Below are 27839 nucleotides of genomic sequence, written 5' to 3' on the forward strand. Positions count from 1 at the left end.
TCGCTCTCTATTGGCACGTTTTTGAATAGTTATAAAATATAAAATATTCTGTGCTTGGTTTTAGAGTTACCCACTAGATGGCAGGTTTAGCTAAAATCACTTCGAAGTTCCGCTCAATTTACTCATTTCTTACTTTCTCGTAGTTCAAAGTTTATTTTTTGCTCCATCGATAAATCAATAAATTTTGAGAAATGTGTTAAACTGACTTATTTTCCACAATTAATTTAATATTAGTTCTCTGTGAAAATTGTGATTTTTCTGATTATCACTCAACATGTAAAGTGTGTTATCTTTTAATTTTTTTGACTTTTATTTTTAAAGGACGAATAAAACCTACCTGGTAAGTTACTTCTGGTTTGTTTACAAAACTTATGCAATTATTTTAGTGAGTCATATTGTCAACCCATTGACTTAAGTCGGTGACTTAAAAATGGCCTCCACGTGCTCTTGACGTCACTTAAGTCTGACATGTGAGGTTATGTTCCTAGAAGTTTTCGTTTATTTTCTCTTGAATTCGTAGGAGGGTTTTTAAATATCCATAATGTACCGGTTAAATGTTAAGTGGAAAAAAATAAAATAAACCTCCATGTGCAAAGAAAGTAGGCTTCCTGCTTTCAAATTCACCGGGTACAGATCTGAAAAATCGAATACATTGCGAAATATGAATTTTGTCTCACTTTCTTTATGGAGATTACATAATTTTGTGGATATAGTGACCCAAAAGACGTGAACTTATGTAATATTAATTGCAGTCTACATACCTAGACCTAAAAAGGAAGCCGGTGGCGAATCCTGTCTGCCGAATGAGACACTTTGTTGTATGAAGTATAACGATTACGTGGGCAATTTCACCGATTAACTTTCAGTTTCCAAAATATTTTCCATTGTATTCAAATGAAGGAGTCAAACATAAGCTTTTTTCCTAGCTTCCGGGGACATTTCCAGTGCAAAGATGACGCATTGTTTGTATCTATTTACCCCGGAATCTTGTAAAAACAGTTTGCGCACTTTCCAGGCGCGAATTACTCACTTTTTCGTCTTTTCTGGTGATGTCATGTAGTGAAAGGAATTTCATTCAACTAAAAAAAATATTTGTTTTGAAAATCCAGTGAACTTCTAGGAATTTTCGAGTTTGTGCTGCAGGCTAAAATTTACCGGAGCATTCTGAAGAAAGTAACCATGAAATTTCTCCAGTTGCACGATCGTTTTGTCCAGATAGTCATCAAGTATAAGAATATAAACAAATTAATGAATTGTTTTCCGTGTTTTGATCAGAGTGAATGTGTGTCATAAAGAGTGTGGAATTTTTGGATCTGTTAGTGCATTACGTGTCATGATAATTATAAACTTGAACCAAAAACGTAAGAGGAAAGATTTCTTTTAATTACGTTATATCACTTTCATGACCTACTTAAAAGATTTATCTTCAGAAAATAGCTGTAGCCGGATTAAAGGTTTTAAAGCGATTTAGTGTCCTTTTCGAATAGGAGAAAAAACGGAATTGGCGCCGAAAAGAACAAGTAATCGATTCTAATTGTCGCTAACCGAAGAATTGCTTTTACATGTAGAAAATGAAATTAAAAGTGAAATCGTAAGAGCCCACGACTCGTGTCGTACAAGCGAAGAATATAAAAATCGATCTGAAATTTTTAATCGAGACGTCTCGGAGTAATTTTCATTCCGGAAAATATCGGATTCAGTTTCCTAACAAGTGACACGTGCGTTTTATATAATGAGCACGAATTTAAGGATGGGCCTATTATGAAATCCCCGATTCCGCATAGTTTTATGTAATTGTTATATCTTGCTCCCTAGATTTGGCGGCTCGACATTTCTAATACCGTATCTTACGTTTATATGTCGCGTTATATCTCCATCTAAAATTGTTAAATAACGTGGTTATTAAATACCTTATGCGTAACTGGTTATAAACATAAAACCCGGAAACCAGAATCTAAATGAATTTATCGAGAAGATCTTGGACGTACTGACACAAATTCGAACGAACAGAGTTCTCTTGTTTTATGCTAATATTTTATTTTTAAGGGTGTCATTACGGATAGCGACTTGTCATTTTGATTGAATTGAATGACAGGTTATTGATCAAAAAATGATAGCTGCATTGTTACAAGTTCAATGTCAAGAATATCACACCCATTTAGATATTTTCTAACATAAGATTTCGAAGCATTTCGTGAGAGGAATTACGCTGGGTTTTTTGCATCCTGACCTGTGACACTATTACTCATTCATTTTATCTGAGCTGCATCTTCTAATCACGAAACTGATGACGATTACCAAGGGAAATTGAGCATGTCCATATGTTGGTTCAAAAATTCGTTTGCCTTTCAATAATTCTTGATTTAGTCTTTATTTCCCAATATATGAATGTTTGTTTCACTGACCGCATTAATTTGTAGATTGTCTCTAATAAAGACCGGAATTGCTTACAATCGCTCAAAACAATTTTCGTTTTTTGGAACATAGACTCGACGCGCAAAATTGTTTTTTCGTAGGAAATACGTAGTACTAATTACAGTCTTCACTGTTTAATTACCAAGTTGTACAGATAATACTGTGTAACAACAGAAAAAAGGTAATTTTTGACATATTTATTGTTAGAGCCTAAAGTACTTTTTGACATGCCATCATTGGCTTTATCGAAGCAATTAAACAAGTAAAACATTAAATTATTCCCAGTATCTGGAGAACTTTGCGATTATTTCACTAACTGTGATTTTGGTTTGAAGTTTCTCATTTGATAATAAAAAGAAAAAAGGCAAAAAATAATAAATAAAAATTGGCAATAAAATAAAATTGCAACTATATTTACAAAAAAAAATCGGATAAATATAACTTGTGTAAAATTTTGTTACGCAATGTAATGAGAGTTTCTTCAAATATTTTGACCACCATCAACGCCATTAAAGACTGAAAGAAAGTTGAGGATTTGACTCCTAGCGCAAATATTTACATTTTGACCTCACCGAAAGTTCTTGTTCGGTTTCTAATTAGTAATTATACACCTTTTTTTGCTCTTTTCGCGTTTTTTTCACTGTCGTCATTTGCTATAAATAAAATAATGAACAATTACATTAACATTTAATAAATGGAGCAAACTCTAGACTTTAGAATACCTAATTAGATTTTCGTCTAATTTATTATGTGTTCCTACAGCGAATGTAGGTAACTTCATTACATAAAAACATTACAATTCCTGGTTCGGCAACGTAACAACAAAAAGAGCATATGCAATGTAATAGGAATATTACCGTGAATGTAAGCAATGTGGAGTAATATTTTAGTGTTGATAGTTTTGGGTTCCGATGAGTAATTCCGGTGTCCCAAATTTCTAGGATTGCATTTTATTTAATCACAATACGCGGAAATTACAATTATAAGTACAATGGTTTTTTATATTTATTTACAAAGGAGGAAAGGGACAAAAGTTGAGCTTTGTGGGACACCGTTACACTTCGTGCACTTTTCGATTCAGTAACTTCTGAAGTGATGATATCAATGTGTGGAAGTCATTACTTATTTGTCTATTATTATCTGTTGTTAGTTTAATATTTTATTGAATAAACGCATAGCCATTCAAGGCTTACACTATATGAATAAATCATTATTCGTAGTAATTCAACGTTTGTTGAATGAATAGAGAAAAATGATTTCATGTGTCTATGAATTTTTTATCTGGATACAAGTGTTATTAAAAGTAAGATTTATTAGACGTCGGCGCGAGAAAATGAATGTGATTTTTAACACTTTTTACCCAACATGTTGGAATAATAATTAAAGTGGGTCGAGTTTTTGTGGGAGCCCAGAAGCAGTTTCCGTTTCATTATTAATTATTGATAAAATTTCGTGTAGTGGCGAGTCGCGAAATATAATTTTCCCATGATAAAATAATATTTTATGTTTAAGTGACATTGATACAAAATCGATTTTCTATTTCCGCAGGAAGAATTTGTTCTGACAAGAAAAATGTCTTAATATAACTGTTACCAGATGTCCACAAAGCCAACAATTTGAAAACTCGTCTTGAAAGCTTCGTCATTCCATTTTTAATCTTAGCCGCAAAGCACGAGACGAGAATTTTAAATTATTTTAATAACGTAATTCCTCCGAATAATTTCATTCATAGAATAATTAGTCAGAGCTATGACACTTTTCTACCGGTGAGTGATGAATAAAAACACGGTTAAGTGTATGCAAAAATAAACATTTACGCAAATAAAGCCGATTTTATTAATAAAGTCCGTGGGCGCAGAAAATTAGGGTTCTTTAATTACAATTTACAAAGAATGTAAATTAGTCCGAATGAAATCCTCATTAAGGCTCTTCTTTAAAGACGTTTCAACGAAAATCCAGAATCTACATAATTATGTTATCTACACACATATTTTAAGATAATAAGTTGAATCAGTAGCATTTAACATTATCGCCACTTGTTTCCGACGGAAATAAAGCAGAACCGACCCTCCATGACATAATTTATATAACTTCAGTTAGGGGTGAGTCGAGATATCAAAATTATCCGATAGACTGACTTCCGCAGAGATATATTTTTCAATCATTTATATTTCGGTTTTTTCTTTTCTTACTGTTTCGCTGATTTTGTTGTGAAATAGTTCAAGTGTACTCAATTAACTTTATACATTACGCTGAAGGCTGAAAGCTTGCAAACAGGGTTAAAATACCTCCAGAGGATGCTTTTAGTATTTATTCACTCCATTAAAATACTTCACCAAAACGACGATTCGCTATTAAGAATGAAATTATGAGAGGTCGCAACCCTAGACATCAATCCATGCCCTTTTCTTATCTTCAAATTTTAACCTTTGGGGTTTGGTTTCGATCAACGAATAAATATCGCTTCATGATAACAATAATTGAATACCTTAATTATTTATGTTGTTTGTTTGCATCATTTAATTTTTAGAAATATTTATATAGTGTATTAATATTGTTTATTTTTACATACGTATTTAAAAATGAGCTTCGTACTTCCTAGTAATTACCCTTTGAATTTTAAAATTATTGACCAAAAAACCTTGCTAAATACCCGTCGACACTTTGTTATTATTATAATTATTATTGTTGTATTATGAAAATTTATGTTGATGAATTTCACGCCGACCTAGTGAACTTAGTTTTCTAATTTTCTCCAGAACCCTTCAAGTTTTAAAATAATTGACCAAAAAACCTTGCTAAATACCCGATAATACTTTATTATTTTTATTGTTGCATTATGGAAATTTATGTTGACTTATTTCACGCCGACCAGGCGCACTTAGTTTTCTAGTTTTCTCCAGAACAGAACGTCTTCTGGGAGTTTTTACACCAAGAGGTATGTAAAGTCCGTTTTACTTCTTAGTATTCCAATTCCAAGCTGCGAAACAAATTACTCACAAAATCTACTGTTACACTTTTGAAAAGGCCTGACAAAACACCCGTTATTTCCAAGTCAACACAGCAGGAGGGTGTTAATGATTTTAGCCATATTGGATCACAAGCCGGAAGTTCTCAGTATATCTTCTTATCATACAACTGACGAAGCACAGCCGTTTTCGGGAATTGCACCTCAACAAGCGACGTGTTAGCTATTTGAAAAAATATCCATTACCAGGCAAGTTTGCAGTCACGTTTTCGTCACTTTTTGGTTTAGTTAGAGCGAGATTTTGGGGCACTTCGCCGCTAATAACTGTTATTATTTAAGAGTCATTGTGACACTGTAATTAGCGCGCTTAGGAGTTATTGTAGTGATTGTGGGTCTTTATATGTCAAGGGATCGGTCTAATGACAGTTCAATATTCAAAATCATTGCACTTTTTGTGTTTTTTCTGTTCACCTTGACAAATTTTGTAATAAATAGTCCAGCAACGGTAAAGGTTACAATAAAATAATTAGCGACATTTCGTAATTATGATGAAATTTTGACTAGTTCTGTAGTCACGATGAGTTTAATTATTGTGTTGCAAGGTTTGCGAGTTCTCTTTGAAACCTTTACAATCTACTTGCCGAGTCTAAATATTTATTTACTCCAAAATTATCTCAAGTTCCTAAAACTAATGGTAATATCCTGTTCATTACAGGTTTGACGTTTCAAACCAAATACGTTCACGAATCAGTATTCTGTAGAGATATGGTTTTCGTCACTTTCGAATCAATTGTTTCAACATGGTTTAATTCTCTTTAATTCAGCATAATTATATTTATTATTAGCAGCGACCATTCACATAAAACAGAAGCTCCTAGTTTATTTTTAAACTTGCTCATAGACATCTAGTAAAATTAAGTTCAAACACTTGAAAGCTCTCGACGGTACTTAAAACTTATATAGTAAATAATAACATCGTAAAAGGGGAATTTATTGACAAGATTTATGCCAAATCTTTCCAACAGTTGTGGACGCTGCTATGAAATAATTCCCAACCATTAAATTTACTCTTCGCTTAAAATAAACAAATGTTGAGACAATGAAGAATTCAACGTGTCGGTAATTTTCAAATTCAAAACTATTCGTGGAATTTTAAAGGTTTCTTGCTATAGAACATTATATTTTATGTTTGTTCCCTCATATCACTTTTACCTGACTATAAAGGAAACTTATAAGGCTTCGTTGCTTGACTCGCTTAGTTTCCAACGATAAAAATAAGCAGGTCGTGAATAGATTCCACTTAATTTTGCCAGATCTTTGAACTCAAAAAACAGGTACAAATACATGTTACATTATTGTTCGAAATATCTAAGTAAACAAGAACAAAAATAAGTAAATTACGACTTCACCTTTCGATTTTATCTATGGTTTATTTTTATTCTTATTCTCTTTTTTATACCAGTTTTACAGCTTTTAAATTGGGTCGACGAAGTGGTGTTGTGGCTACATATTGTTCATTAAAATAAAAATCTCGAACTAATTCCGAATGCTTTGGAAAATCTTTTAATGTGAAAAGCGGATATTTCGTGTTGTCTCGATTTGTTCTTTTTGCTTGCAAATTTTGGCCTCGTTTTGACAATTATTATGTATGAAACATTACTCTGCAAATTGCATTTTGCAACAGTTAACTATCACGTTCTCATTCTCCTCTCTAAACCAAATTGACTGTTCAGAGTGATCATTGATCAAACTTAACGAAGAAGATTTCCGTTCACTGTTAACACCACAATACTAAATTTAATATTTATGATGTAACTTTGTGGTATTGTGTGGTTGTTGCTAATTCCGTCAACTTTTGTGAAGTGCGGAAATTAAATGTCCTTGAGAATTTTCTAAAAAAAGCTCAATACTAAGATGTTAAACATACACGGTCAATTGGCTCTTTGTTAACCATTGGTGGAAAATGTTTGTTGAGAATGGTCAGAATTTGAAATTTGCATCAACTGAAAAAGTGTTTGACGTCATGGCTGAAAATAACGACAGACACATTAAACCAAAGAAAAACGTCTTCAAAACATGCGTGGAAACTTCATTGAAAATCCTAAAAATGATTTTAATGCTGCCTATTTAATTTCATACAATCATGCTAAAACCAGTAAAAAGGAGCGTATTTCATAAATTATCCTCATTGTTCGAGAGGATAGGCACAGGAATACAACCAGAACACCCTCGAATTTATTTAAAGGAGCATCGATTCCAATATAAATCGCCCGTATTTTCATTTCAATTCAAACGAATCGTTCTCATTACAGTAAAATACGATTAATCGCACCTTTGATGGTAATTAAATTTTAATTGTTTTAACAAACCTTAGTTTTTCTAATTGGTCATTATTTTTTTGTAATACTGCGTCATTGTCATTAGTAACATACGTGTGTTGCATTAGCTTGTTTTAGGTTAATGCTATTTTAGCATGAACTTGACTTTGAACTAGAAAGAAATTTCTCAACAATTTTTAGCTGTAATTAATACAAGCTAATTAAACGAGCAGCTCATTAAATATGCGCAATTAATTTTTACGTACGTACGTTTGCTTTAAATTAGGGAAGTCTCACTCACTTTTCATAAATGTTCTTGAATTAAGAAAGTTTGTTAATGCGGAATGACCTGTTTTTGATTGGATGAACCAAACTTAAATGTTTTATTTTCTAAAAACGAGATTATCTATGAATTTCGTCGATATTATCGATAATTTGGTTTAATCCCGTTAAAGTCTTATACCGAGGGGTACATAAATTATAAATTTGTACCAAATAAAAGTCTCATGAAAAAAACACAAGTTGCATTAAGCCCGTTAACGATGGCGAAACAGCTTCGCCACGTTTCACGTTTGAATCTTGTTGGAATAGCAAACAAATTGTTGTATTATTGGTGCAAATTGTCTTTTTTCGAATGATACAACTATATTTATAATTTAGAAGTAAAATTGAATTTTGAATATGTAAGACCGGATTCTTAGCAAAAAAATGCGAGAAAATCGATGTCTAAAGCCGTCTTATTACGTGGGTAGGTTAAAAAACTAACGAGTGGCGGCAAAAAAAAATAATCAAAATTTTCATAGTTTAAGTCGGATTTCTTTTCAAAACTATCGACCATTAAATTTTGGATATTTGAGAGCGGATTTTAAATAACAAAGGCGCTAGAAAAATTATGTCCAAGACCGCATATTTGTATCTGTCTTAGTTTTGGAGCGTTAGAAACATTTCGGAACTAAAAATTTACTATCTGAAATTGAATTCGCTTCTAATTCTGTTATTTCTAGACGTAGACGATAAAGAATAGCATATGTTTTGAATTCGCCGTGAAATTCTGCGTAAAATGAGTACCAATAACTTAAGTTTGCTTCGCAAATAAGCGAGATATCGACCGAATTAGATTTACGTACATAATTTTTTTGAAAAAATTGAATTTTCGAATTCGGGTACGAGAAAACCGCATCTTTCTATCCGCCGGAGTTCCGGAGATGATCGTACTATTAATAAATATTGGCCGATTTTAAATAAATTATTATATTATTTGCGTATCTTATAATGATTTTTCTTTAATTTTAATGTAAATGATTGGCTAACACGACGATTTTTGAGAGATGTGTTTTTCTTAATTTTTGTGAGATGGTTTGATATAATTTTGATGGTTTTAGCGGTTTTTTATCTCCCCCACGATTTGCTGCAGAAGTAACATTTAATATACCGCTAGTATTATCTTACTTTTTTGTGATGACAAAGCTCTGTCATCTTTGTTGGACCGCGAATATTGTACAGTGTTGATCCGAAGACGCGACAATTACATCCGTGGATAGGAGCGAACATTAATTTCATTTTAATTTTGATACATGCGATACACGTGTCCTGAAGGACTGTGTTCATCCTGAAACTTGCATTTCCGAATAAAGCCGAACAACTAAACGAGGTCCTTTACCAAAGCCATGCTTTGTGAAAGAGAGAACTTGGATATCAGTCAGTCCTCAACTTCTCGGATGTGCTAGTGCCGTCACTCTCACCATCGGTGAAAACTCGTGCTCTCTTGGAAATAAGTGCTTCGTAAATTCGTAAGTTTCTTCGTAAATTTTTATTGTTGCCGGTGCATTTTAATTTCCATTTAATGGAATTTTTAATAAGAAATTTCCCTACTTTTTTTTCTCCGATTGATAATTTGGTAAAAGCGAGTTTGTTGACCCGCAATTTCGCGTATTTTTTTTATTTAATAGTGTGGAGACGTGAAATGGGAGCTCATCTCAACTGCACGTGTCTATGCATATCTACAATTCATTCTAAAAGCAAACCGCATAAATTTTTCGATCCGAACTTTGTTAACGAAAACTGAACCCGGGTCGTTAACAATTTTTCACCCCTAAAAACGAAAATCAATTTAAAACTACTTGCCAATCCGAGATAAAATTGAAATCTGTAAAACAAAGGAGTGGAAGATCAAACGTAACTTGTAATGAAAATTGGGACGAATTTTTCCGATAAGAATTTTGCATCCCGTTCAAGCGGCGATAAAAATGACGGAAGTTAATTGGATTTACTTTATTATTTCTTAACAACCTCAGCTTTGACGTCGAGTTTTGGCCACCGTTTTAACGCAGTAACCCTTTCAGTTCGACTTCATAAAAGATAATACAACAGAACAATGGGTCTTCTTAGCAAATCCGTTCGATTTGTGTCGCCGGAAAATTTATAGCTAAGCAAATGTGACATCATCCCGTAAGAGAAATTTATTATGATTTTTAGGGAATTCCCAATGGATTCTAAGTACTCATTTTATAGATCGTGCGAATCACACCGTGACAAAATGCATTTTCCAGAAATTTTCAAAAAGTGTGGACCTTCTCTTTGCTTTCACAATTCAATTATTAAATTTGTTATTGTTAGTAATAATTTTTCTAGGTCGCTGCAACTAATTTGAACTTTAATCGCATGTAAAGAGCCATTTTCACTTTTGATCATTTTACACTCTGCCGGTTCGACTTGTGTAAAATTGAAATTGTTTCCAGAGCGCTCGTTTTCGTTTTTTATAATTAATAAACCTACTTATTAGTGTGTATTTAACAATTAATTACATGATTATCAACAAAAAAACTTAATTAGTTCATGTACTTTGGTTTAGTTTGGTTTTTACGTTTCAGCCGGTTTGATCGTGTTCATTAAATTTGAAGCTTTTAGATCGGATTGCAGGAAGCGGTGTAGCCTTACAAGGGCCTTTGATCGCCAGTTTAAGTGTGATAAACATTATAAATAAACAAACTGTAGGTGGGATTAAATTTTCGCGACTTGTTATGTAACATTTCAAAAATATTTACTTTTCCCGATGTAAGAATAGATCACGTCCAGCCCAAAATTTATAATTTCTTTATTTATGTATGCTAAGTGTGAAATTCAAGCATTTGTTTTTTTAACACAATTTGCCAAGATTTACATTGGTGGTGAGATTTTTCCAGATTTCAATTTTAAATTTATAATTTATAACTTTCGGAGAAGACCGATTCCTTAAATTAAAAACATTTTTCATGATTCTTATCTCTATTAAATAGAATATTTAATTGATCGGTTGCATTTTTGCGGGCTTTACTGGATTTTTTAATACTTTTGAATCACATTTTTAATTTGTAATTAGCGGCGGCGTATTTGGAATGGACGACGTTTATTAATTAATATCAGTAAAATATTTTCAGTTCGTGACAACGCTCTAAATTCTGAAAAGTTGATAAAAATTTAATTATTTATTGAGACACTATTTGGAAGATTGCAGCAGTCTTGTTAAGTTTTTTAAATCAATTTCAGTATGCAAGGTTCTAATTTAGTGTTAATTGTAAACAAACTCATTTGACAGAAATAAACAAACATTACGATGTTGACCGTGTAAGTTGCATTTTTATGTGTATAAATCGTGTTCTTGTGCATTCAAGAAGAGCACGTGCGTATCGTCCAAGAAAAAATGCAAAGCCCATTTGCTTGTATATTATCAACTTAGAACAGGCCATTAATTGAATTTAAATTGTTTGCTTGCCATTAGGGCTTTTCCACTAGGATTATGTATCCATTAAGTCCATTACTCAAGTTCGTAGTTTTTGAAAAAAATCAGTCTCTATTTGTTTATCTGAGTGTGTTTATTTGTTGATGTTCCTGAAGGAGAATTTATTTTTCATCATAGTTTCCATGAATCTGTTTTTCTACACAAAAATAGGTTCCAGTGGGAACTGTTCTATTTTTTCCTCGTCGTTTGCGTTCCAGGAACTGTTCAGAAATTGATTCATCGTTCAACATGAAATTAAGTGAAACACTTTCGCAATGCATCGAAATTCCGGCAAACGTAAGCCATTATTACAGTTACATCCTATTTGTCGCTGCTGCATCGGAATGTAAACTTTGAATTTATTGTACAGTAGAACTGTTTATTCGGAACATCGATTTACGCATGCGTTTAGGTCTTGACCTGACTTAAGACTAAAGATTCTTGCGAATTTTTCGCAAGTTATATTAAGATTTCCTCCAGACATTTATGCAGACTAATTAAGTGGAAGCTGAGTTCGCGTTAAGTTTAAAAATTGTTCAAATTCCTCTATGTAATTAAACGTTTACAACTTTCTGGTGTAGAAACGATAAATTTTAATATAACCTTGCCGTACTGTTACGAACGAGTTGCGTTATTAAATTGGTCTTTGACCCCAAAATGCAATATTGTTATTTATTAGCTATCACCAATCCATTTTCACGTTATTTCCAATAATTGTGTAATTTCTACTCTTGAATGGACCAAGTGGGCGCGTCGATTAATTTCGTGGCTAAATAATCCCTCAGACGCTTAATCAACGAAACTGATCACTAAAACATTGGAAAACTTCTGAAATAATGAACACACATTGTGGTTACTTCAAGGTGGACGTTATTGAAAAAAAATCTTCAGAAGACTGCCGACAAAATCTGCATTTTGATTTAGTATTAACAAATCATAACTGACATTACCTGTCATGGACATTCACTTTTTCCAAGAAACGCTGATGGTATTGAAATTTGCACGACCGATGTTCTATCAATTTCCTGAAGTAATCAAGTTTGTAGTTTTACCTATCATTTGCGTTTCCTTGCACACGCGTAAAAAACGCAGCGAGATAAGGTGAGGTTAACCGCTCATAAATGTAATAATGACAGAGAGATAATTGTGGCTGAAAATGCATATTAATATTCATATTTTCCTGTTACTCCCACTTCGATAAGATTTTTCGAAGTTCATGATTCCAGCGATTATCTCTTGCAAAATTTTTGTCATTCTTCTTGGTTTACCTTGTAGGTTCGCTTGGCAACAGTTCTTTCTTGCGTAAGTTTCTTGTCAAAGTTTTTACAGAAAATATCTTCTTGTAGTCTTTGGAGGAATCTTCTGCTGCGACAGTTTGTTTTTGGGCAAGGTCGAGGTCTCAGTAATCTTATCAGTAATCTTGTGGTAATGGACGAGCCCACTGTGCCCGATTTTCGTCTTATCGTACGTACCACATATACAAATATGTTGTTTTAAGAACCCAAACGCGACTAATTGAACTGAAACCGCTTCTGAAGCTGTTTATTGCAAATTTGTGCACATTTTTCTAGGTTCTACAATTGTGGCTATATTACTTGCGGTTTCAAATTTCAAAATTGCGAGTTTCAACAGCTACTTTCAGAATGTTTGCAAAATTTCGTTGTTAAATTGTAAATCAGGGGCCAATAGGTCTAATAAATATTTGATTTCGTTTGAAAGTGTGATTATTTCCAAAAAATGGTCTAATTTATGTAAATTTGCTGTGTCACGATAAATGATTGACCTCAACCAGTAGATGATGTAGGTGGGCAAAATAAACTTTACCTTTGTGTCTTGGTAAATTAGGAAGTGTCCTTTATGTTTCAAAAATTAGTATCCTCTCGAAATTTGTACTTGAATGTCATTATCATACCTACAGGTGTTTGCACAAGACAAACAAAGGAAGTTTGTGTTCCAATGTTAAAATAATTCATAAATTGTAATCTTTGTAATCCCGGAAAAGATATACAAGATTCGAAAAGTTGGTCTCTAGTGGGCAAATTATACGATGTGGCTTTACATAAATTACACTGTAACAAGTAGAAGTTACATAAAGCTCGTGTTAATTGTAAAAATGTAGTCTTTATATAATCCTGTAATGTAACAAATAATTTAACGGTGTAGAGAAGCAGAAAGTAGTGACCTTTGCCGTTTTTAATTTTCGGCGATGGAAAACTGAAGAAAGTTTTCAATTTCCCTTTCAACGGAACAGTGTTTCAGCGCTCGGTGATATTTTTTAGTGTTATTGTTCTTAATCATCGGCATTCGAAAGTTATTTTTATTTACGCTGCGATCCGTTGTGGATTTTTCACTTTCAGTTAATGGTCGCGCTTCACTTTTAACACGTTTTCCATTTCGCTTAATCGGCGGTTAGACGAAATATTCGAGATTTGATATATAGCTGATGCTTTATTATCATATCAGTTTAATTCGTGATTAAAAATGTTAGTCGGGGCACTGGCCGCTGAGAGAAAGTAGGCAACCTTGACTGATATTCCACTATTGCGCTATAAGTTTGGGTCGTGCACACATCAGGACTCCGCAGGATGCTCACTTTGTCAACATAATAACAAAGACATTGAAAAATTATGCAACTGAGACGTTTGTTTTCAGCTTTTCGAGTGTTATTAGACGTAATTCATTCGACAAATATTACAAAAGCGAAACCTTGTTCGACGTCCGACGAGAGATCCTTAAAATTCTTGAAAGGATCGCCAACGTGCGTCAATGAAATTTCACAGAAAGCCTTTTTCCTAGATTACATTTCGAGGAGCAAAAAGCACGATTTCTATAATGACATTGACATTGCCAACACATTTATTGATTTAATATCGCTATTAAAATACCTGCTTTCGTTGTTTTCGATTTTGTTGCGAAATTTCTTAAGGTGAATGTTGGCATCTACCATTTTCGTCAGAATTACGCTATTGCATTATGCATGCATTTTCGTTTGTCTTCAAGGTCGAAGCCCAGATACGTTGGGATTTCATTTCGAAATCTGTAATGGTAAAAATCACCACCATAGTGGCCACATTCAAACCACTTCAAAACTGACCGGGCTCTCAAACGTTCGTTATCTGAGGAATTATCTACCGACTTTCTTTTCTCTACGACAGTTCAAGTTCAGTAACTTTGTCCCATCGCCAAACATGGCATTAGATTTCACCAAATTTAGATAATTCTCAAATCCTTTCAATACCAAGTTGAGAGTCATTACAATTTTACGATCCTACAGTAAATAAATACTTGGCTTTTCTTGAAATGAGAAATGACTAAATGACAGTAAATTTTTTATTGATTTTCTGGTTATTTCACAGACTCGCTTCGGAGAGTAAAAATTTCAATACAAAGTTATCAGTATCTCAATTTAAAAATAAACTTTTGTTAACAGGGGTGAGCTGTGCAATTTTTCTTCAAAGTTGGGATCGTAACGTTATTTTATTTATATAAAATGCGGGTTGCACAACAGCAAAGCTAAGAATCGTCGATTTTTGTCGCAGGTTGTTGACCGAATTCTTGCAGCATGACGCGAATCTTTCAGCCATTGATTTTGATAATGAAACTAAGATTATTATAAGTTATTATATATTGGTTATGCATGAGAAGATTCCAATGTCGCGACATGAAAGTGTGACCATCAACAGTTATTTTGTTATTATAAAGAGTGATAAGTTGATAAGATGCATGAGCGGGTTGTGCCGGGAGCAGTTTCACCAATTGTGGATTTTGGAGCTGAAAACTATTGAAACGTTAGTGGCATGTCATTCGTGAGTAATTTCGCGCACTTGGTTTCATTTGTGGAGCTGTCAGTAATTTGTTCTTCTTGGTTGAGTTGCACAAAGCGGTATGGTAATTAGTGATTTTGGTGAGATTCTTCTGATCCGAAGTTTGAATTTTATACAGTCGTGAGAGTGACATTCGATTTATCTGATGATGAAGAGTCGCGGCTTCATTAAAAAAACATAATTCTCTTCGTCGCGTATTTTTAGGTAAAATTGTGTCACGTATGGAGTTGACTGTATAGAAGGCTCTGCGCCAATTTGTAGCTATTGATTTTGACATCAGCTAATGGAATCTACTTCTCTAAAGATCAATTAATTTATGAACATATTTTGTTGTTGTAATCTATTGACGTTCATTAATTACCGAGTCAATTCAACAACAATTCAACCCTCCGTTATCAATCAAATTACCAGATTAATTTCATTTTAAAAAACCGTGTTGCTGCTACAAATGGTTTAATCGATAGAGAAACCGTCTCAATGTCAAACCTTTGACTAGATTTCGGCAATTTGACATTTACCTCGTTTGTTTCATAATTTGTGCTCATTACCTACATCACAATTCAGACTTTTTTCACTGTCAATTTCGTGTTGCACAAATCTTGCAACATTTGAATGTGTCTGTCAAGGTCCTTCTTCAGCTTAACAGCGCTCGGATTCGTCTCACACTTTAATTTTTACTTCATGTTGTGTCTGCTGCCTTCTTTTTATGCTTATTTAAAACTCGCATATTATTTTTAATCTCATGGAATGTCTCCACCAACTTTCAGTTCAATACAGTGGAATGCATCCAAAAACAATAAAAATTCAATACGAAAAGCGGAATTCGTGATTCCATATTTGTTTCCGGTGGCAGTTTTGATGCTCGATCGTGAGATAAAGTAATCGCTCGCGAGCATTTTAGATGGAATTTGCGTTCCGCTGGGATTTATAAGCAAACTTAAAAGCTTTTTGCTTCTTCTTCTATATTTTTATTATTTTAAAATTTTGCTTTTTCAGGAGACTGTTAAACGATGACGACACGCTTATTTCGCGCACATGGGGAGTTCTGTGCGACGCATCCCTGGGAAGTTATTGTCGCCACACTTACCCTTGCAGCGTGCATGTTGACGGTGGATCAGCAACATCCGGCACCACCCCCCAAACCACCCCTTCGACACTGTGCAGAGTGCCTACATGAGGTAACCCCGAAACATTCGATATTTTTACACACACCTCATAACCATAAAAATCAAACAGATGCTCCAAAAATTACCATATGCTTGATGGCTTCTTGCAAAAGACCTGCTCAAAATAAGCATTCTAATAGACAGGGTACAATTTTATTTTATTCATGGACAAATTTATTTATAAACGTGTACAATTTATCATGTCTTGTTGCCACATCTCTAATTAACTTCGCATTTTAATGAGAGTTTATTACAATACTTAACTCTTCGTTATTTCTTTAAACAATTCTTTGAACTCTTAAAATCTGCACACTTTCATTTGCGGATCAAAAGGTATTTTACGACTGCGTTAATTTGTGATTTTATTTATTATTTCAACGGCAAGTGACCTAAAATCACAGCTACTCAACTACAAAAATAGTGTCCCTGCATTAATTGGATTATAGGAGACTGAATGGTATTACCTTGTCTCTCCATTTTAATAATCAATTTGTATTATTGTCGTTGGAAAAGCTTGGGATTTTATTGTGCGTTACGTTATAAGTTATAACAGAACCAACCTTTCCAAAGATCTGCTGCAGTGCGGCGTCCACTCTTCGTCCGTAGTTTGTCGGTAAAATGTCAATTACCGTTGAAAACACAACGAAAAATAAAATTTTACAAGACTCTCGTCGCTCGTAACATGTTTCAGAATTAATAAGTCTTTAGTTTTGAAACGCTGCCATTTATCACGATTATTGATCCAATTTGCGACAGGTGTTATTTGTTGGGCAATTATAATAAATTGATCCATGACTTTGTTGAAAAGTTTTTTCTTGAATTTCAATTTTATATGAAACTAAAAGTTTTTTGTGCTGTCACGGGTTTTTCCGCCTCCTGGAAAGTTTAATGGAAAACTTAAATACATCAACATACAGAAAAATTTAATTATTGAAATCCAGAAAGTCGCGGCGGACGGTTAAATTCTTTCAAAATTTGCGAAGAGAATTCGCGAGATGAAATCCTTGAAAGCTGAACGTTCATTGTCAGTAGGTCTGGTCTAGTTACCAAAATCAAAATATTAAACAAGTTGTGCTTTCGAAATAGTTTTTGCAATATGACCTTGTTACTAGAAAACTTAATCATTTCGTATGAAATACTATAATTATGTCAACGATGCTTTTTCCAATCTTCTTATTTGTGGGTTATGTTGCTGGCAAGGTTATATTATGTAATGGTTTTACACGACTTGTGCATGCATGTTCCTCTTCTGCAAATGAATATTGTTAATCTGACACTTGAAAGTATTACAAATTAATTTACATTGTTTTACTACGGAATGCCGGCAACTATTTCTATAACATTCTCAAAATTTATTGTAATATTGCGGTTTGAACTTAAATATCCTCGTATGTTAAATGGAGTGTCAGTGATGTTTTGAAAAATTCCCATCGAGCCCCGAGAATAATTTCCTTGAATAAAATTTAATAAACCTACTGATGGATTGACAGCTAATTCGGGTACCGATCATCCCCAACGACACTTATTATCCTTAACGTTGTCGTAAACTCCGTCACTCCCTTTCTAAGGATTTAAGTTATTTAACTGGTTGTATAGGATTAGTTTAAAAGATGTGTTAGTTTTTTAGCCAAGAGATCAAGTTCTGTGGGTGTGTAAAGTTAAACCCGTCGAATTGATCACGTCTTTTTCTAGAATTATTTTCTTTTATGTTGTAAACTTACTTTCACTGCCAATGTCAACAAACGACGATCAACTTCTATTTACGTCTCAACATTTTACGTTACTATCTCCGGTGGAGAGTACTGTGCTAAATATTTTATAACATCGACATCTGCATAACTAGTCGAAAGGGAAAGCTCGAATTAACATTTTTATAACATTGATGAAGTAACTCTCTATTATATCTTTTTTGAGTTACAATAACATTAAATTTCAAACAAATTCAACTGAGATTGTTTTAATCAACTGAAGACTGAAGATTGCGATATTTACTATGTGTGATTTAATTAGAAGCGTATTGCGTGTTTTCGCACGGGTGTATCAAATTCGAGACGCTAAAAAGACCGAACTTGGCATAATTTTTGTTTTAGAAACACAGATTTTGGGAGGTAAGTGCTACTGTTAGTTTATCAACAGATTAAATATTGTTTATTTGTTGATTTAGTCGGATTATGTTGACACACTTAAATCAACAAAAATATTGCTTTATCGCACAGCGCTACACAATCTAGATTGGGATAATCAGTTTCTACACTTAAAACTAACGACGTTGTTGTTTAAGTAAACGCTACTAATCGTTCTATTCAAAAGATTTAATGCATGTCTTGCTTCAATAGGAGATGTTTATCATATTTTGCGTTTGATGAAAACAAACATTTTTCATTTTTGATGTAAGCTTGATTCAATTGTGATTTATGACTCTATAAAATAATAATAGTGGAGTGAAATTAATTAATGTAAATCTACTTAATGGCGCTGTTCTGGATCGTAAATGCTATTACTTCAACGTTGTAGCGCAGTTGAATTCGTAACTACTGTTCCCTGTCAATCAAAGCAAATATATATAAGAAGGCGCAGCGCGAAAGTGAACACACAAAAGATTGTCGCAGAAAAAAGAACTTTCTGCAGTTTTATTCATCAAATTAACTATTTATTGTCATCAAGCAATTAAATCTTGATTTGCATTCAGAATTTTCATTTTCGATAAACCTACTTAATTGCAGCTGCTTCAAGAGTGCGAAATTTTTCGTTTTTTTTATTCTCAAACACTTGTAGAAAGCACAATTAAACAAAAGCTCTTTTCTTCTTCAGTTGACTGACCCCACGTTGGTTTTTCTTGGTGAAGATCTTTCAGATAAGAGCACTTTAGTTTCTTCTGAAGAAAGTAGCAATTGAACGTCCAGAGAGCTTGTTTTTGTTGGAGCTTCCTCTGATTTATTTGTGTAAATCCCTCAGCTTTTAGTTTTTAGTTATTTTAGTTAATGAATATCCTGTGAGCACAAACATATTGGGATTAGTTGAACGCTGTATTCGCGTTTACACGATTCTAAAATTAATTTGACCCTGTACAAATATAATGATAAAATTTGAATGCTTGTTTTAGCCAGAGCCTTTGTGCAAACCCTCAACTGACAGTTTATAATAAAAATAATAACTGATAGAAGTTCCGTGGTAATCTCGCTGCATTCACATTTATTTTATCAGTTTATTGTAACAATACAGTTTGTAGGTTCATTTTGTCTTTTGTAGGCTGAATATAATGCTGCCGACGTGATTGTGATGACACTAATTCGCTGTTTGGCAGTTCTCTACTGTTATTACCAATTTTGTAATTTGGAAAAATTAGGATCGAAATATATTTTAGGTATGTTACATTACGAAACGAGTTACAATTATTCAAATTATTTCAACCAACCTCTTTAATATTGCAACGGCAAAACGGTATCACCTTCTGTTTATTAAAGCATGACATTAGAATAAATACCGGCGAAAGTGAAGTGAAAATGATTCAAGGTTGAAGAATGTTGAGAGACACGGAGAAAGTATTGTTCGTCTCCCTCTGTTGAAAAAAAACACGAAAATTTGAATAAATGTGACCGTCAAAACGTTACGATGAAGAATGAGTAGAAATACGATTCTGATTTATAGTGTAAAATTTTTGGTTTTGAGACAACATAAAGTCGACGTGGTGGATTGCTGAGTTCACACTATTTTTTAATACTCATAGAAAAACGATTTAATTATTTAATCGATAATTGTACAACTCACTTTATGTTAATTTTTACTGTGTAATTAAGTAAATAAAAGTTTTTTTTCAAAGTAGATAATTGAAAGTGAGCATCAGTTTAATAAATCGTCACATGTCGGGGTCCGATAAGATTGCCAATGCAAAAACGATGTATTTGTTACGTTATAAAAAATACTGATAATTCAGGAAATTTTATGAAAGCATTAATCTCATTATTGAATTGTTTAATCCCATTAGGGGATTTTGCTGCTTGTCATTTAAAAAACTTTTAATTGCATTTACACATTAAATTGACAGGTATAACATATTATCGATACGTTTATCTGTAATAAATTTTTCAATGGAAGCACAAAGCTTAGTGAAAAACATGATTGACATTATCCTCAGCGGTTCTTGTGGTGTTTTAAATAAATTTGTTTTTAGGTATTGCAGGATTATTCACAGTTTTTTCGAGTTTTGTTTTTACTTCAACGGTATTGAATCTGTTGCGGATCGATGTGTCAGATTTGAAGTAAGTAAAGGGGAGTGGTAAGTTAATTTTAAAAAATATTTTGCAGAGATGCACTGTTTTTCTTTCTTCTACTAATCGATTTATCGAAAGCGGCAATGTTAGCTCAGTCTGCTTTAAGCGCTTCTAATCAGGAAGAAGTTAAAAGCAACATCGCTCGAGGGATGGCTGTGTTGGGACCTACAATTACTTTAGATACGATTGTGGAAACTCTAGTCATTGGTGTTGGGACGTTGTCCGGTAAGAATGAAATGGGAAATGATCGTAGGTAATGAAGGTCTTGTTTCAGGTGTTCATCGCCTTGAAATGCTTTCGTATTTCGCATGCCTTTCAGTTTTAGTTAATTATATTGTTTTCATGACATTTTATCCGGCCTGCTTATCATTAATATTAGAGGTAATTAATCTACTTTTACTTAAGTCAGATGCGCGTGCGTATTCTTGACCCTACTCAACTTGCATGCTTTCAGTTGTCGCGTACAACGAATATTTATGGTAAGAAGCAATCGTTGATCGCTCGAGCTTTGAAGGAGGAAGACCATAAGTCCAACCCTGTGTTACAAAGGGTTAAACTTATAATGTCGGCAGGGCTGATGCTTGTGCATGCTCGCAGGTAAATGCAAATTTAGGAGGAATATGAATGAATGTGGTTCTTTTTTAAAAGCATTTGAATATTTAGCAGGATGTTTAACCTTTTTTTGGGTTATTTTTATCTTATTGTTAAAAGAATTTTAAACAACAATAAGTAGTAGAAATATTTTTCGCAGTCAGTTTGAATGAAGCGGTGGTCTTAACAAGTTTCTCATTCACTGTGGTTACAATTTCAGTCGGTGGCCTTTTAAAGAGGATGACGTGGAGAATATTAGACCTCTAGTCGTCGAGCAACATATGACTCTAAATCGTACAGAGGACACAACCTTACATGAATATATTATGAAGTAAGTAACGGTTAGGCCTACAAATTCCGAGAGCTTTAACACGCACCTTCCAGATGGGTTACTGTTAGCGCAGACCACATAGTTATTTTGATCCTCCTTTTGGCGTTAGTGGTAAAGTTTGTCTTTTTCGAAAACAAAGAGGATTTAGCGGAGCAACTACGAGCGCATATCAGCACACAACAAACGGAACCGAAAATAAAGCAGAAGCCATTTAAAATGCCCTTAATAAAAACACAATTCTTTTTAAGTAACGACAGCAACGAAGGTACGCCATACCCGCACGTCAAAGTACCCTTCTCACTGAATGTTGTAGACACAGCATTTGAAGACAAAGAAGTTCAGACAGATATTGCACGTTTCGAGTCAGCCTCTGAAAAATCGTTAACAGAAAACAAGGACACATCCGTGAGACCGTGCAGAAGCATCGAAGAATGTTTGAAAATATACAACGATTCGAATTTGGGCGGTTCAGCTTTGAGCGATGATGAAGTTATTTTGCTGGTTCAAAACAAACACATCCCACCCTATCAGATCGAGAAGGCTGTCGATGATCCCGAACGAGGAGTGGGAATTAGAAGGAAAATTTTGGCGATCGAAGGGAAACTTGCCGATGCTCTCACCGATCTACCATATAGGAACTACGATTACGGCAAAGTATGTTCTCTGCATTTTAATTCACACATTATTGTACTATATATCTATTAGGTAATGGGAGCGTGTTGTGAAAATGTTATCGGCTATATGCCTGTTCCTGTCGGTTTCGCCGGACCTTTAAATTTAGATGGACGACATATTTATGTGCCTATGGCTACCACCGAAGGGTGCTTAGTCGCCAGCACCAACAGAGGCTGTCGCGCACTCATGGGATGCGGAATCACTAGCAGGGTTGTCGGGGACGGAATGACCAGAGGACCAGTTGTACGATTTCCCTCCATCACCAAAGCCAGGTTTGAATATTTCTCTATCTTAACTTTACAAATTATTACTGAAATAACACTATTTTATCGAGAGCTGTTTATTTTAACACGACTTCGAAAATACAGGCATAATAAACTACGACTAACTAAAACCAATTTATTGCCAACTTTAAATAATTACCACACTTAAAAAATGAAATATTAACTCTGTTTATTTCCGTTGCTCGATCGATTACACTAGTTTACAAATTTAAATTTTTTTTTTAATTTTCTGGTTATTCCACTGTGATCTCAAAAATCCATTGAGCATAATTTTATCACGTCTGGATTTTTCACAGGATTTTTTTGTTTATGCGTAGGAAAGCATTCATTTGTGGGCAAGATGCGATAAAAGTAGTTAGTAAAAACTTCACATTTGATTATAACCAACTTTGACGCGAAGCAAAATATTGAAAAATCCCTCTATTCAAAAAATCGGAGTAGGCTGAATTTGCAACTTACAGTAAGCGTAGTGGTCTTAAAAGATGCACCATATGGCCTTCTATGATCGTACCAGAATTCAAAATTTTTCACCAAAAATGAACGGAGATATGAACTTGTAGTCAATTAAGAGACATCCTGTGTAAGCAGAAAACCAGACGTTATAATTTTTTTCTGTTTTCAGTTTTGAATTCGCCTTAAAAAACTCTTCTAGATTCAACTCTTTTTATAGTGGGATATAAAACCTTGCAAACTAGTGTTATTACTACTAGTAACTCCCCTTCAGCATACTTTGTTTTTTTTTAATCATTTGCCCTGTTTTTAAAGGTCTTTGTCTTTGAATAGTAGTGTTTGCAAACATTAACAAAAATGTTTGAAATAAATTCTTTTGCAATTAAAACCTTCATAATTATGGAAACTAAAAAATTTTTGGCCCAAAAAAGAATTAAATAAAAGTACTAGATTTTTGTACTACAAAATAGTTACTTTTATGTAATATGTCTGATAAGAGTTTATTGTTTCAATTTCTTTCAATATTAAAAATTGTTTTACTAAGATGTTGACAAATTTTGTTACATTTTTTTATATTTTGAATTAAAAAAATGTTTTTAATAATTCTCTTGCCTTAAAACGTATCTTTATTTAACAACACGATTATGTGTGCAGGCTCCGGTCCCAAGAAGCACGGATAATCAAGGTTGTACTGTATGTCCAAATTCAGTTTTTAATGGTATATAAAAAAAATTACACAAGTATTAATTACAATTTAATGTTATATAGTAAAAAAAATACATAAGCATATTAATTATAAATTCACGATTACTCCCAGTGACCAGAGTACGAGCTGAAAAAAAACAGTACAAAATAATATCATCAGAAAAAAAAAGCGCACTTTGGCTAACAATTTATCGAATTGTTCCGAAAACACATAACCGTATGACATGACCGTAGTAATAAGATTTTAATGAAAATAATTGTAATGTTTTATTTAATTTTTATAGTGTCGAAGAAGTAAAGTTTGGATTCTTTGTTAGTTCTTAGAAGCATTTCCGTTCCAGGATTTTATACATATATCGTTTCAGGGGGGTCGTGAATGTTAAATTAGCAAATTTCGAATCGGCGAATGTTGAGGGTCTACTGTATTAATTCGATGCACTGCTTTGTTTCAATACACCTACTTACAGAAATGTGCGATTTACTGTGGAGAATGATTTCTCCGGTAAGGCCATTATCAGCATAAAAAAACAGCAAAAATAGAGGCAAAAATATAAAAACAGGTGCCATCGTTCTCTTCACAGATCGAGAACGATGGAAAACGCAGACATTGCGCATGTGCTGATAGTGGCGAAATACGCTACAAGACTGTATTGTCAGTTGCAGCTACCTATGTAGAATTTTTTAAGACCCTTGGACTGATATTTCATAAAATCAAAATGTTCCTATTATTCAATTTTATCTACAAAACCATATTGTAGGGAACATCTTTATTTTTCAAATTTATGATTATGTTGTCTTTCATATTTACAGAACCGAAATATTTTTTAATACGACTAATAAAAGGGATATTAACCTGCATAGACTTAGCTGTTTCACCTAGCATACGAATTAGGTACTTCCTCATTATTTTATTTTTTTATCTAATTATTATCCAAACGGCATTGTATCAAAATTTTCTAGAATAACTCTCTTGTCATAAATCCAAAGATTAATCAGGAAGACAGTTGAGTATTTAAAAAATGCTTGTATGTATACAGAAAAAGTTACATATATTTTTATAAAGTTGAAATCGGATTATCTATTAGTAAATTATTATTTAGTGCATCGGAATTATCTTCGTTAGCTCTTCCAAGAGATTAAAAATATCAGAAAGAATTGAAGAATACAGAGTGTCTCAAAATTCGCGAACTCCGAATTCATAGCGTTGTAGAGACTCACTTCAGTAGTTAAAATATGAAAAAAAAAAGATTCGGGACTTTCCCACAAAGATACATCGATCTGAATGAACACTCTTTGAACTGCATTTTCTTCAAATGCAGAGTAAAAATTGTTATTTATGGTGTAGATAATTGTGGATAATAATAATCTAAAACAATTTCTTGAAGAATTTGCTAATTTTGAGACACTCTGTATAAGTTGATTTATAAATTTTATAGACAGTTATTGCATTTACATAAAGCTATAAAAAAGAAATATATTATTATATTATATAATTTATTATATTATATAATATATTATAAATTATTTATATTATATAATATATTATAAATAAAAAAAAATAAATTTTCGTGAAGCGGAATTTGTCAGTAATTTCAATTATTTTTCCCAGAGAGAAATATCTAGAAAAAATTCACTTAAACGGTAATTAATGATTTCTTATTGTAATAAATGACAAAAAAAAAAATTAAATTATTTGCTTCGCTCATGAGGACTTCACTCGATTTTTTTTTTCAATGGGTTGATTTCTAGAATCATTAAATTTGAATTGTTGTGCTGAACAGATCCATTTATATGAGTTTGTATAGCATGCTTTCTACCTTATAAAACAGGACAGAGTCCTTAAAATATCAGATTTTAAATAGACCTTTAAAAACAGGGCAAAATGATTAAAAAAAAACAAAGTGTGCTAAAGGGGCCTTACTAGTAGTAATAGTGTTACAACCAATAATGTTATTTATAATTTGCAAATTTTCATATTACCTCTTTCACTAATGAATATTTCCATGTTTACGTGTTTAATATTCAATCTATTCCTCTCTGCTAATCAGTGCAACTGCAACTGGAGGCTTACAGCATAAGTCTCTTATATAAGTTTATTTATCATCAACGTCGTCACTATAAATTCACATCTACAAATTGGATTACAACTGTACCTGACTGTGCTAAGTTCATATTTTTGCGTAATCTTGAGCTCATCATCTGTCAGTTTATAAATTAATTAAAAGCGAAGCTGTGAAGGGCTGTCATGTGATATTTTACGTGATGTATATTTTTCAAGATTTATTAATTATGTATGCATTGAACTTAGATGAATTTGATCCGAGGATATGATTGATCAAGTGCTCAATAACAGAATGCAGACTACCTAAAAATATCCGCTTTCTTTCATAGGATCACCTTTCAAACGAGTTTGAGTCTAATTAAGACGTGATTTGGAATTATTCACAAATAATGAATACGACGCCGAGTGGAATTTTATTATTCTTGACTCATTTTTCTAAATAAATGCATAAAAATATTGTGCGTAGCTTGTTTAGAGTTTATTGCTATAAAAAACTTTGCATTTATTATAAAAAGTATAAATGGTATTATTAAATGGCGAGTAAATATATTATAAAGTGTGTAAAGTTTTTGTTTTTATTTCAATAGCCGTTAATTTTTTCTGTGTACAATTACTGCACACGTGTCTCTCTTTGGTTTTTGTAAAAATCTAATCTAATAAATTACTAATAGGATATGATTATAATTATTAACACTAAATTGGGAATTAATTAAAGGTGCCGATAATTATGAAATAGAAGAAAATAAATAGTCAAAGGACGCCGGCGTCACAATAGGACTCCTAAGACTAAGACACGTAATTTCCGCTTCCAGAAGAACGCATTGTCAATTTTTTCATTAGTTTTATTAATGTCGTTGTTAAGCCGACAATGAGAATATGTAGGAATCATTATGCCTCCTTCATTCGTGTTTAAAATCTGAATTACATAACAATTGATTTTTTTTAATAAAATCTTCAATTATCTTTAAATAACAAATCCTTTTTGTGTTATAGTGAAGCTATGTGTTGGATGAAATGCGCGCAGAACTTCGAAGCCATGAAGCAACACTTCGACGCCAGTAGTCGTTTCGCGAGACTGTCCAAACTTCTTATAAAAATCGCTGGTCGTCACTTATTCGTCCGTTTCGAAGCACAAACTGGAGACGCCATGGGAATGAACATGTTATCAAAAGGAACAGAAATGTCTTTGAAGTATGTGCAAAAGCAATTTCCAGATATGGAAATCCTAAGTCTCAGTGGTAATTTCTGTACAGACAAAAAACCAGCGGCTGTTAATTGGTACTCTTCTCTTAACTTTTCTATTGCAAATTATTGTGGTTTTTCTAGGATCGAAGGTCGAGGGAAATCCGTAGTGTGTGAGGCTATTCTTCCAAAAGAAATCGTGACAAAAGTATTAAAAACAAGCACCCCGGCTCTCGTTGATGTGAATAACTCTAAAAATATGATCGGTTCTGCTGTCGCTGGTAGTATAGGTGGTTTCAACGCCCATGCTGCTAACATTGTGACGGCGATTTTCATAGCAACAGGACAAGACCCGGCGCAGAATATTGGTAGTAGTAATTGTATGACTTTGATGGAGGGTTGGGGTGAAGACGGGGAAGATTTGTATATATCGTGCACGATGCCGTCTATAGAAATAGGAACTGTTGGTGGAGGAACTGTTCTTCCAGCCCAATCTTCGTGTTTAGAAATGTTAGGGGTAAAGGGACCAAATCCAGACTGCCCAGGGGAGAATGCAAGTCAGCTTGCTAGAGTGGTCTGTGGGACAGTTCTAGCTGGAGAACTATCTCTCATGGCGGCACTCACAGCTGGCCATTTAGTCAAAAGTCATCTTAGACACAATAGGTCCTCTACTACAATACCTGAAGAACTTAGTCAGAGGTACCTCACCCCCCCGTGTAAGGATAAATATTAAAGTGATGTAGTAATAAGAGTATATATTTTTTGTACTTATTTAGTTATTTAATGTTGTGTAAAAGCGTTCATGTTGCCACATGTCAGAATAAAAGTCTCAGGTTGTCA

General features: G+C 33.4%; 1 protein-coding gene across 5 annotated transcripts; it reads left to right on the forward strand.

Annotated features, from left to right (window-relative positions):
* The first annotated feature begins 200 nt into the window (after positions 1-200).
* Positions 201-27839, forward strand: Hmgcr (HMG coenzyme A reductase). Of its 5 annotated transcripts, none has more exons than XM_088048361.1 (13): positions 201-340; positions 387-470; positions 16279-16460; positions 19698-19812; positions 20620-20707; positions 20754-20944; positions 20994-21100; positions 21174-21316; positions 21531-21641; positions 21695-22295; positions 22347-22588; positions 26811-27095; positions 27144-27839. In XM_088048361.1, the coding sequence occupies exons 3-13, from the start codon at positions 16293-16295 to the stop codon at positions 27730-27732; spliced, it is 2640 nt and encodes an 879-aa protein (XP_087904487.1). In that variant the 5' UTR covers positions 201-340; positions 387-470; positions 16279-16292; the 3' UTR covers positions 27733-27839. The 5 variants fall into 5 exon arrangements, with proteins under 5 accessions (XP_087904487.1, XP_087904488.1, XP_087904489.1 ...); XM_088048364.1 differs by lacking the exons at positions 201-340; positions 387-470 and adding an exon at positions 9378-9491 and having other exon boundaries at positions 21695-21906; positions 21955-22295; XM_088048362.1 differs by lacking the exon at positions 387-470.

This window comes from Gnatocerus cornutus, chromosome 10, assembly GCF_029298725.1.
Source record: "Gnatocerus cornutus isolate USDA-ARS CGAHR chromosome 10, icGnaCorn1.1, whole genome shotgun sequence".
Taxonomy (NCBI): Eukaryota; Metazoa; Arthropoda; class Insecta; order Coleoptera; family Tenebrionidae; genus Gnatocerus; species Gnatocerus cornutus.